The sequence below is a fragment of the Colius striatus genome, chromosome 1, assembly GCF_028858725.1.
Source record: "Colius striatus isolate bColStr4 chromosome 1, bColStr4.1.hap1, whole genome shotgun sequence".
NCBI lineage: Eukaryota > Metazoa > Chordata > Aves > Coliiformes > Coliidae > Colius > Colius striatus.
Genome location: NC_084759.1, coordinates 152,681,662 through 152,693,655, shown reverse-complemented (window position 1 = coordinate 152,693,655; position 11,994 = coordinate 152,681,662). Strand labels below are relative to the sequence as shown.

The 11,994-nt window shown below is 52.8% G+C and overlaps 1 protein-coding gene across 2 annotated transcripts; it reads left to right on the top strand.

Moving 5' to 3' along the window:
- Nucleotides 1–258: 258 nt before the first annotated feature.
- ANKRD54 (ankyrin repeat domain 54) lies at nucleotides 259–7,231 on the top strand. Of its 2 annotated transcripts, XM_062012374.1 has the most exons (9): nucleotides 259–516; nucleotides 846–893; nucleotides 2,290–2,388; nucleotides 3,151–3,222; nucleotides 3,627–3,674; nucleotides 3,804–3,928; nucleotides 4,801–4,908; nucleotides 5,489–5,559; nucleotides 6,448–7,231. In XM_062012374.1, exons 1-9 carry the CDS (start codon nucleotides 270–272, stop codon nucleotides 6,503–6,505), a joined length of 876 nt encoding a protein of 291 aa, XP_061868358.1. In that variant the 5' UTR covers nucleotides 259–269; the 3' UTR covers nucleotides 6,506–7,231. The 2 variants fall into 2 exon arrangements, with proteins under 2 accessions (XP_061868358.1, XP_061868369.1); XM_062012385.1 differs by having other exon boundaries at nucleotides 5,489–7,231.
- The last annotated feature ends 4,763 nt before the right edge of the window (nucleotides 7,232–11,994 follow it).

Genomic DNA, 11,994 nt, shown 5'->3' with positions numbered 1-11,994 from the left:
ATCGGCTGAGCTGCCATAGGCCTGGTGTGCCCTGTGTCCCGCCCCTCATTCTGATTGGCCACCGCGCCTGCCCGTCCGACCACCCGCGGCACCTCCTTCACCTCGCACCGCCCCTTCCTCCTACCGCACGCTCCGCTCCTCCCCCATTGGCCGCACGCGCAAGGCTGCGGCGTCTCCGATTGGTGGATCGCACACGGCCCGCCCCGTTGCTATAGCGACGGGCCGCCCCTCGCCTCTGCCCCGCCCCCGGCCCGGCCCGTGACGGGACGATGGAGAGCGGCGGCGGCGGGGCCGCGGCAGCGCCCGATGCGGGGCCGGCGCCTGGGCCCGGGCCAGGGGGCGAGCCGGCGCTTGAGGCCGGGCTGACTCTGGGGGCGGCGACGGCGGGGGCCCCCCTCGGCTACCTGCACGTCCTGTGGCAGCGGGAGGAGCCCGCGGGCAAGATCCCGACGCGCCGCCTGCGCAGGGCCGCCCGGCTGCACCGCCGGCTGGCGCCGACGGGCAAGGAGAGCCACGGTGAGCGGTGCGGAGCGGCCGTGCTGCTTGACAGGCCTCGGCGGGACAGGCGGCCTCCGCGCTGGCGAGCCGCTGAAGCTTCGGCTTGCCCGAGCGCGGGGCCTTTGGAAGGAGCGGGGATGTGCCGGGAGGGCCCCTGCTCCACTGCTGCTGCCGCGTCGGGAGGGAGCGAGGAGAGCGCTTCCTACCTGGCATCTCCGTCTCTCGCCTCCCCTTCTCAGGGCTGAGCCAGCACCTGCGTGGTTCGGGCCCTGCACCTGGGGTGTTTCAGTAATGAAATGCACCTTTTTCCTCCACACTGCTCAGTAATTGTTTCCTTTTCTCCATAGCTCTGAAAAGGCTGCGTGAAGCTGCCAATAGCAACGACTTGGACACAGGTGAGACTTCTGCCAGTCCTACTTGGGACCTCTTCCTGGAAGGGCAGTTTTGGTGAGGACCTTTATTTTAGGAGAGGAAGGTGAGGAGGGTGCAGATTTTGCAAGCGTGGTGCTTTAGATGCTACTGTAAATCTAGAAGCTGCTTTTCTGGGAGCCTTGTTTTGTTCTCTGAGCAGAGTGAGGTTAATTATCCTATTCACTTTTTCACTGCATCTGGTTCATTGTGTTTAGTTTTCCAATGACCTCAAGCTAAATCAGCCCTGCACTGTTCCAGCTGTTTTCTCTTCCCAAGTGTAAGCACTGAGAGAACAGTGTTTTGGTAAGGCTCTACCCTGTGTGATAAGATAGTGTGACTTAGTAGATCAGAACCAGGACCAGTGCTGGACTCTCACAGTGATTTCACAGAAGGCTCATGGCCTACCTATGATTCTTTTTACCTCTCTATAGTGTAGATTAGTTGGGGATTGTTATTAGTTGGGGATTGTCTAGCAGCAATATTGGTGTCTGTCCTTCCTTAGACAAGTGGGTGGGAGAGGTTATGTCATTTCCTGTTGGCTTCAGGGAGGGCCTAGTTAAAGCATTTCCCATTAATGGTTCTCACTGGTGGCACTGTCAGTCTCTCTGGAGTATCAAACATCCCCCCCCTTCATGGCACTGCCATTTTTCCAGGTGTTCCTTTCGCTTCTGTACCACACTTAAGGCAGTAGGTGTGGATGAAAGAATTCGACTGTGACTATAATTCAGTCTCTGGAAGCTGAGACAAATGGTGACTTTCAGTGGTCTAGTTCCTTGTCTCCAATACTGGTCATTCTTGGCTGTTGCAGGATACACTGTTAAAGATCTCACCATATGGTGAATCTGTCACCATTTTTAACAGCTATGGAATGAGCTTTACACACTGATTACTGTATCAGGATAATCTCAATTCAACAGGAGTAACAGCCTTCACACAAGTTGCCATAGATGTTACTTTTATGTCCCTAATCTTTTCAAGCCTTTACTGGTTTCTTTGCCTTTGTTATACCCAAAACTGGAGAGTCATACTCGTTTGTCTTCCTGTGTGAGCAGGATTCTCCTCCTTATCTGAGATAAAGAGATTGTTGAGGTTACCAAAAGTGCCAACGGTGGCATTGAAGAAGTAGCTGGGTGGAAAAGCAAGGGGAACAAGTGTGAGCAGATGATGGTATGACACTGACAGTACTGGAAGCTGGCGAGGGCTGTAGCAGAGTGGGGCGTGTGCTGCCTAGGCTGATTCTGCTGAGCTGGGATGCTGGCTGGAGCTGGTTCAATTCTAGTTGACTTGGCCACTGGCAGAGTGTGTATCTGTCAGCATTACCCCTTCTGATCAGATACCCCTTCAGCTCACCTGCTTTCTTCTCCTCCTTGGCCCTGTCAGTGCAGCAACTCTTGGAGGATGGAACTGACCCTTGTGCCGCGGATGACAAAGGCCGGACAGCCCTGCACTTTGCCTCCTGCAATGGCAATGATCACATTGGTGAGTGGGGAGGGGGGGTTCTGTCTTCCACCCTCTCTGTGGCAGAGATTTTGAAGGCTGTTCTTTATTTTGTTTCAGCACGTGACAGAGATTGCTGTTTTCCGTTTGTTCTGGGGCAAAGTTGCTGGCTGAACTCTGGCTCAGGGGCTTGGCTTGTTCCTAAGCAGGATCTCATAGAATCACAGAAGGGTAGAGTTTGGAAGGGACCTCTAAACCTAAAGCAGGTTCCCCTCAATCAAGTCACACAGGAACATGTCCAGGAGGGTTTGGAAACCTCCAGAGCAGGAGACTCCACACGCTCCCTGGGCAGCCTGGGCCAGGGACCCTCACCTCAACACCAAAGGAGTTTTCCCTTGTGTTTCAGTGGAACTTTTTGTGTTCCAGCTTATGTTCATTGGCCCTTGTCCTGTCACTGGGCACTACAGAAAAAAGTGTCACCCCATCTTCCTCACATCTACCATTTGGGTGTTTATAAGTGTTAATGAGGTCCCTCCAAGTTCTCCCAGTTCTAGGGCTGGTGTAGAGGGAAGGGTGTCATTAGCCCCAGTCCCCCCCTGTGAGAGCCCAGGGGCAGTGGCACTACCTGGCTTTGTGCTGGATCCTTCAATATTGCCACACAGACCCTCCCCTCCCCTGTCTCAGGAGGAAGTTGATGAGCTAAACAGAAGCACCCATGAGGCAGAGCCTGATGGCTGCCACGTGGACCTCTGTCCCATGTGGGCAAAGGTAGGCACTGATGTGACTGTGTTTCCTTGTTTCCAGTGCAACTGCTTCTGGACCATGGGGCTGACCCAAACCAGAGGGATGGGCTGGGAAACACTCCCTTGCACTTGGGTAAGTGCCACGCAGGTGAGCTTTGCATGCACAAAGGTGAGGTGAGCACCCCCTTGCTGTTCCTTTCTCTCCACCTTCCTCTTCCCTGTGCATCACTGTGTGCATCCCCAGCTTTAAGGACATAGGAGGGACTCTGCAATTCATTAGCTTCACTCCTCACAAAGGTTTAAGAGTCAGAGCTGGAGAAAATCAGTTTCCTTCCCTCTGGCAGCCCTAAGGATGCAAGGTCTGTTCCAGAGAGAGTGTTGAGGCTTGAGCGTGAGGTTACCCTTAGCAGCTGGGCCGTCCCTCTTTCCCATAGCAAAGAGCCTTTTGGGAAGCAGCAAGCTCCACATTTGAGCAGAGGGCTCCTTTGTTGTTTCCTAGTCCCTCTGAGTTGTGTGTCCTGTGTTTTCCCTCCCCAGCTGCCTGCACGAACCATGTACCTGTCATCACCACGCTGCTGCGCGGAGGTAACATTTCCTCTATAACAAATTACAGCCTGTCCCTTTCCCATCCCCGCACCTGTTGATTCTCCCCAGGGGCACTCGGTCCTGAAGAGGATAGATCAAACCTTCTGTCCTTGCTTGTGGCTCTTGCAGGGGCCAGAGTGGATGCCCTGGATCGGGCTGGCAGAACCCCGCTGCACCTCGCAAAGTCGAAGCTGAACATCCTGCAGGAAGGGCTCTCCCACAGCCTGGAGGCCGTACGCCTTGAAGTGAAACAGGTAAAAGAAACAGGCCCGTGTTGTGGTGAGGTGGTGCAGCCCCTGGCAGGCTCCTGCACTCCTGACTAAAGGGTCAAATATCCTTTAGCAGCTGTTTCGTGTTCCTGTCAGTAGGCACTGAGCTGCTTCCAGGAGAGTTTGACTTTTTCCTTCGCTTTTCAGAGATCCTTCTTTTTCTCAAACTGCTACTCTGGATTTTTACAGGACTTCTCTTAGCTCTGGTAGGCCAAGGATGCATTGAATGGCTTAATTCTCCAGATGGATATAGGAGCACTTGCTTTCCTTCAGTTACCAGTTAAGAGCAGATGACTTGAGGCAGGAGAGGGCCTGCAGCATGGGGCTGTAGCTCTGGCATACTGTACAGGGACACTGCATCCCTGGCACAGGCTGCCCTGCTCTGGCACATGGAGGCAAAGAATAGGAAAGCACTCACGGGGCTGCGTGACGAGGGCACGAGGTGTGGGCCTCACTTCAGGAGCCACAAGGAGCTTTATCCTCGGCACACAAACGGATCCTGCCAGAGTGGGAAGTCCCTGCGCCTCACAGGGAGGGAAGCTAGCTAGCCATAGTGAAAAAATGTGTGTTTCTGAGCCTGTCTCTCTTCCCTGTTCTTAAACCACGTTCAGGGATCAAAACTAGTCCCATCTGGAGCTGATGGACTCCTGATGACTCCCTGGGCTCTGATGCTGCCATTACGCTCTCCAGTTGCTTTGCATGTGTTCTCTGTGGGTCACATCCTCAGCCACGTACCGCAGCATCAAGGATCTGCTTTTACTGCAATCTAACTGCAGTTTCATTTCTTTGTTTCCCATATGAAAACCCTGGCCTGTTGCAGCTGCCTGATGTTTGCCTCTTATGCCTGTTGGTTTCAGATTATCCAGATGTTGCGGGAGTACTTGGACCGTCTGGGGAGACACGAGCAAAAGGAGCAGCTGGATGACCTCTGCTCCAGGTTGCAGATGACTAGCACAAAGGAGCAGGTAGGCAGAGTTGAGCTACTGTGGCTCTCCTACTTGCCTGGTGACTTTTGCAACTGTGTGAGCAAGGTTACGATGGAGACATGGTTACATGGAAGTGTTCTTGCTCACACTGGGTACAGTGGGCTCGTGGTATTCCTTTAGGTTGGAATTTGAAATGCAGAAAGCATCACTGTGCACAGCAGCTCAGCAGAGAAAGTGAAGATCAGATGGGCCAAGGGCACAAGTGTTTTAAGGCCAGGAGCAGCATAACCACACAGGGTTGGCAGGGCCTGTTTGGGTGTTATTCTACAAAAGATTGGCCTCTAGAAACAGGCTCGGAGTTGCTGAGTTCTGGGTAATGCAGCAACATGCTTCTGTTTCAGGGACTGGCTAAGTCACCCAAGGTGGAAATCAAGCATCAGCCTCCTGAGGAATGGGGAGGACCTCCCATTGCCTTAGATTAGGACTTGTTTGACCATGAAGACAGGAGCCCATAAACATGCTTGTGGGACCAGAGGGATCTAGAGGGGGGATTTCTTCTGTGGTGGTGGGCGACTGCACAGCTGCATTCCCCTAACAGCCAGCTGTGTTCTTCTGGCAGGTGGATGAGGTTACAGACCTCCTGGCCAGCTTCACATCCCTCAGCCTGCAGATGCAGAAGATGGAGAAAAGGTAACGGGCATCCAAATCATCTTCTTGATGCCTTAGAGAGAAAAAGAATGAAGCTGAAGCTTGCTTCCCAGATTGCTGAATAAACATTGCTGCCAGCGGCCGTTCCTGCCAGATCCACTCTCTGGTGGTGCTCAGACTGTTCCTGCTGGTGCAGCTCACGGGGAGGCAGCAGGCTTTGGACTACAGAGGCAACAACAGAGTACTACAGCTCAGGCCTTTAGGGTTAAAAATAAAAAAAAGGCTGCTCTTCTTTTTATGAGACAAGCTGGCTCTGAATAGGATACCCCTTCCAGAGAGATTTCTCCTCCTCCTCCTAAGCGCTTCAGCTCCATGCAAGTGGTGGTTGACTCTGAGTGCAGTCACCAGCCCTGACTAGTGCACTCAGCAGCTGGCCAGCATCACAGAGAGCGAGCCTTGGGACAGGCACCTTTCACCACCTCTGCAGAACTCCGTGGCATGGGGGAGAAGGTGGATGCCCCAGACAACAGAAGGCTTTGTGCCTTGAGAAGAAGGCATACTTGATTCTGTTTGCTGGCAGTTGAGCAAATATTCAGCCTTGAGGAACACATGCTGAGGCTTAATCCTAACCTTCCCCAGAGCCTGTGGGCAGAGGGCAGAGGATCTGACTGGTTGCAAATGAGATACAAAGCTTTTTAATCACTAGACTCGCAGCTTTCCCTGGTCCTGGGTTTTAAGTCACTGCTGCAAGTTAGTGCTTAAATACTTACAGTGAAAAACATACCTAGGTAGACAAGTAGCAGGTCAGGGCTGCCCTGTTGCAAGAATAAGGTTAGGGGGTAACATAATCCTAGCAGTTCTAGACAGGCAGCTACAGCTTGAAAAAAGAGAAACAACCAACCCACCACAACTGACTTCTGTGTTTCCCAGTCTCGGGTTAGAGGTCCAGTTGCAACGAGAGGTGGTGTGTTGTCAGCTGTGTTACTAGGCTGGGATGGAGTTGGATTCACAGCTGCCTCAGCAACGCCAAACCCAGAGCTGTCCCATACTGTGTTTCTTGCGTGTGGTGGAGAGGTGCTGCTCTGGGACCTGAAGCGCAGCGTGAGGAGCCAGTTCTGACCTCTGCTGGGAGCCTGGAGTGATGCAGCCAAGAAGGATCCAGGGAATTGCCTTTGCTTATCTCTTGCTTCTGCCCCACTGCGGTTAATAAGGAAGATGCAGCCAGCTTTGTTTTGAAGCAGGGATCCACAGATCTTGTTGGTAAGGTGCAGGTAGCAGCACGGTGACAAGAACATGACCAATGGCAATCTGAGTTCCCATCTGTGTCCAACAGCTGGTTGACACGGTGTGTTGAAGGTGATACCCACCCCCCAGCTTGGGAATGGCTGGTTTGGAAGTGTTCTTTTCTTAGGATTCTGCTTAACCAGGCAACAGCCAAGTCTGGGGTATTCTGCAGCAACCTTCATGTCAGCATGGTCTCTAATATCTGACCTCATGTCCAGGAAGAGGCGAAGTGGACCTTTATCTTCAAAGCTGAGATGCCACAAGTAACATTTGGCTTTTAGATGGGTTCAGCCGTGGGGTGCTGGAGGCCATGACTGGGCCTGCTTGGTTAGCTTATGCTGGATGGGAGGGACAGCAAAGGGATGGGAGACAATCTGACCTTTTTCTAGTTTGAACTTCAATAAAATCCTGTCAGCCTTTTCAGACTCCCCAGCCGAGTTCTTGTCTTCTTCAGAGCAGCTCGTTCCTCTTTGCAGGCGCCACGCACAGCGCTGGGCTCCCTCACTGCCATTCTCATGGCTGCTGCTGACACAGAGCTGTTTGCATTCAAACACCAGCCTGTTTGCAGATCCAAGCACACTGTCGCTGACTCACCTTCTGATCTTGATTCCCCACAGCCAAGAAATCCAAACTTTAAAATCTAGTTAGTTGCTATGAAACCGTACGAATAGAGGAAAGAGGGTGTCTCAGGGGGATTGCTTCAAAGCTGGAAGGTGGGATGTGCTTGCAAAGAGAAAAAGCAGCCTTGCCTGCTCTGCAGTCCTGCAAAAGTATGGAGGTAGAGGGGAGAAGGTGGCTGAACTCCTGCCTTGTCCCATGCCACATAAAATGGCTGTGCTGAGAGAAGATGGGAAAGGGGTGAGGGTCTGGGAAGGGGAGGGCAGAGAATATCCAGGGTGGTCGCTGTGTGAAGGTATCCAGTCTTCTCTTATTTCTCCCTATCCTGACAGCCTACTCTTGGTGTCCACACGCTGCCACCGCTTCTGCACTCAACAGCCTTGTTGCTGAGGAGACCATTAAGGTGCCCGAAGAGCAAGTGGCTGAAATGCTCTTGATGGCTGTGGTTACCTTAGTTGCTGACGTTGTCTGCTAACTAGGCACAGCTTGGAAGCGTACCTCAAATCCAGGAGTACGCCTAGCTGAGGCTGGGAGAGAAGCTTTTAGCCCGAGCACACGTGATGTTGTTGTCTGGCCCTGAAGATTTTCATAACTGCTCCTGAGTGTCTGCGTGGAGAGGAAAAGTGGGGGTGCTGCAGCCAGCGGGGAGCAATTGCCTCTTCTCTTTTGCAGCACTGCTCCTTCCACTGTGGCAAAGAAAATGAGCAGCCTTGTAGGAAATCTTGATGTTGTTTTGGTGAGAATCACAGAATGGCAGGGGTTCGAAGGGACCTCTAGAGATCATCCAGCACAACCACCTGCTAAAGCAGGTTCCCCTCAATCAGGTCACACAGGAACGTGTCCTAGGTGGGTCCGGAAACCTCCAGAGCAGGAGACTCCACACCCTCCCTGGGCAGCCTGGGCCAGGGCTCCCTCACCTGAACAGCAAAGAAGTTTTCCCTTGTGTTTCAGTGGAACTTTTTGTGTTCCAGCTTAAGCCCATTACCCCTTGTCCTGTCACTGGATGCTACAGGAAAAAGAATCACTTCATCCTCCTGACACCCATTCTTTGTGTTGATGAAGTCTCCTCTCAGTCTTCTACAGGATGAACAGCCCCAGGTCTCGCAGCCTTTCCTCATAAGAAACAGATTCCATTCTCCTAATTATCTTAGTAGCCCTAAACACTCCCTAGACAGAGTATCACCAGTTAAGAAAGAGTAAAGGTGATCTGGTGTTTGGGGAGTGTGTGTGAGGGAATGCATCGTGTAGGAGTCGTGTTCTGTGAATCACCAGGGCTAGTTCTGCTTTCCTGCCTCAGAGCTGAAGCACTGGGCTACTGAGAGGTGTCACCTGTTTGGCACTGCACTGAGGAAAGTTTGGGGTTTCTTCACGTCAACTGCTCATGCCAAAGCCTTGACTGCCCTGCTGTGCTCAGCAGCTGTACCTAGAAGGAGAGTTAGGTGCTGGAGAGGGAAAGAAGGAACAAAAAGTTTCCAAAGGAGAGGGAGAACGTGGCTTCATGCTGTGCCAGGAGCTGTTTGCTGGCACAGTCTGGTTTTACTGTTAAACTCAGTTCAACCTCCTCATTTCCCTTGTACTGCACCATCAAACACACCTTCCAAGTCCCTTTCCCAAGCAGTGGTGCATCCCCCTGCCTCAGGGCCATGATGTCAACCAGGACTTGGTTGACATCAACCAAGGCCTTGCCTCCCTCTTGCTGCTGTCTGGCCTCAATTTCCCCTCCTCAATCAGGGCACAGCTCTGCATTGATGTGCTGAATCCCTCAGCCACTGAACCCAGCAGCAACCTCCCAAACTTTGCAGCTTGCTGCTGTGCTGTAAGACACAACCAAGACCAGCCAGGTTGAGGATCTGGCTCATCCAAGCAAGTGAAGATTGAAAACCTGCCTGTGTCTCACCAAGGAGCCACAGAAGAAGCAACAGCCCTGAACGAAGCCCACAGTAAAGCTGCACAGACATTATTAAGCCAAAACCCTTTATCTGGAGCAACCACTCGCCTGTGCAAGAGGAGGCGAAGCGCAGAGTGCAGCATGTGCGAGCATCGAGAATCTGTTCAACTCTCCAGCAGCTGAAATAATTACACTCCAGGGTATCACGCTGATGTCTGAACTCCGTTACTTCCTCCACCTTTGCCTTTCTCCAAAGCCGTTGTTGTAATTATCTGTGCTGCTAAAGAAGCCCCACAAAGCCTCTCTGGCAAACCTCCCAGCCTTTCCTCTGCTTCCTCCTCTCCTTCCATGAGCAAGACAGATCTCCTCTCCTCCACCATAGAAAGGCACTTGGCAGAAAGGGGCTTGCTTTATGCACCGTGCCTGGCTGTTTGAAGAATCAACATAAACCAGCTGCCAAGCTGCTGAGGTTGGTCATGGATTAGGAACCAGCGGCTAAACCCAAAAGCAAATAAGCAGGATTCCCTCTAGCCAATAGTGCTGCGTACCCTGAACACGTTGCTTTGCCAGGCAGCCAAAAGCTGTCCTCATATCAGCTTTCTATCTCCCCAAGCCCCATGTGTTTGCAGACAGGGACTCTCCCTACATCAGGGCTGCCAGATTTGCACAATGGGGTGTAAAGAAGCAGGTAGACACCCAGGTCTGACACCTCCCAACAGCACTGGGCTCATGGCACACGTACCAGGGAGATGCCAGGCACTGGCCCCAGCAGAACTGAGCGGCTCTGCACAGGACAGTGTATGCCCAGCGTGCAGGGGAGCTGGTGCTGGCCATTAGCCACAAAGCCCCTACCTGCTCTCACCTCTCCCCTTCCCCCTGCCAGCTCCCAGCATGCCTGCCTTCAGCCAAACCGGCCTCTGCAGGGTTAAAGCCGAGCTCCTCAGCCAGAAGGATGACAAGTAGGAAAGAAAATATAAGCAAGGAGTCAGTAATTAAGGCGAGAAGCTGGGAGCGGAGATCAGAATGCTAATCAGTCTGGAGCGGGGGCTGCGTGGAAAGCAGCAATCAAACTCTTTCAGCTTTAATTAAATCTGGCTCTGTATCAAGGACCTGACACCTTCTCTATACCTCTGCCTTTGAGCTGAGAAACCAGTTTGAGCATGTAAGCTGTTACTGGGCAGCCAGGAATTCCCTCCTGGCTAGAGAGTCTCCCCAACCCAGGCTCAGCATCTGCCCTTTCCCAAAACTGAGGCTTAGAACCAGGCAGAGTTTAGGGATGAGAGCTGGGGCTTGCAGACACTTGCCATTCTAAATGCACCTTCTTCCCCACATCTCTCTGTCCTCTCTGTCTTGTTTGATTCATGGAGCAGTCAGTCCCCACTTGATGGGCTCCTTTTGCAAGCTGGGATCAGGAGCAGCAGGATCAAGGGTGAGCAGCCCCTGGATGGGGACAGACTGTCCAGCTGTGTGTCAACACTGCTAAAACTGCCCTTCTCCTTCCAAAGCTTCAGGCTAAGTCCTCCTCCGCAGAAATGCTGTGGCCATTCCTGTTACCTGGAGGCTGCCTGAGCCCCTGTGAGCCGCCCACCAGCCACAGCATCCCATGAAAAGGGCAGCTGCAGGACCAGCTGTCACTGAGAAGGTGGGCAAAGCACACTGGGCCTGCTTCTGAAAGGCATTGGCCACAGAGGAATGGGAGCCTCCAGGGAGAGAGGGAGCTGGAGAAATCAGAAACTGGGACAGGAGGTGAGAGAGGCTCAAGGAGCAGAGAGCAACATCAAGCACTTGAATGGAAAAAAGAACCATAATTCCCAGTGCAGTGCTTCAGCTGGCCCCTGCACAGGCTGTCCTTGGAGCTGAGCTCTAGCGAGGTGTGCAACGGCTTCAGCGAGGGTTACAAACACCACACTGCCTGGGAATTTTAGGAACGGGCAGGACAAAACAATAAGGGAAGATTTACAGAAGCAGAAGCAGGGGACAGAAAGAGAAATAGGGGGAGGGGCTTGCGGCTTTGCTCATGCTCGTCACAGCCCTGCAAGCCCCTCACTGCCTGATGTACCCCTGCCCTGTCATCCAATGCCTACAGCACTGAGAGCACTGGTGAACATGAGCCAGAGTGTGCCCAGTGAGGCATCCCAGGCCTGGCTCCAGGATTGTGGTGGCAGTTGCTGAGGAGCTTGAGCTCAGTTTAATGGGTCTGAATGAGTAAGCTTGCTGCCCGTAGAAAACTGTCTAAGTGGGGGTGAGGTGTGGGCCTGACGATCCTGGACTCTACATGAGGAAAGCGAAGTCCCTGCGACATGGTCAGGAAGCATGGTGCTCCTACACGTCTCATCACAGAGGTCCTTCCATGGGCTGGTCCCTTTCCCTTCCTCAGGGCTCAGCTGGCTCACTAAAACAGTCCCTTTTCCCCTTCTTAGTCTCTCAAGTGATCCGTCTTTGTCCTTTTTCTAGAGCTTCTTCCTGGTCTTGTCCTATAGCATCACGAAAAGCTCCCATGGACTGAGGCTTGGGGGTTACATCTGTGCTGGCAAACAATACGGGGTCTGTCCTGCTTGTACCCACAAGATCTCTCACCCATGCACTGCTCAACAGCCTGTCTTGGTGTTTTTCTAGGCTTCTCCCTCTGTCTCCCTTCCCTGTCCCTTTCTCTGGAACACCAGCAGTGACAGATCCACCTTAAACCC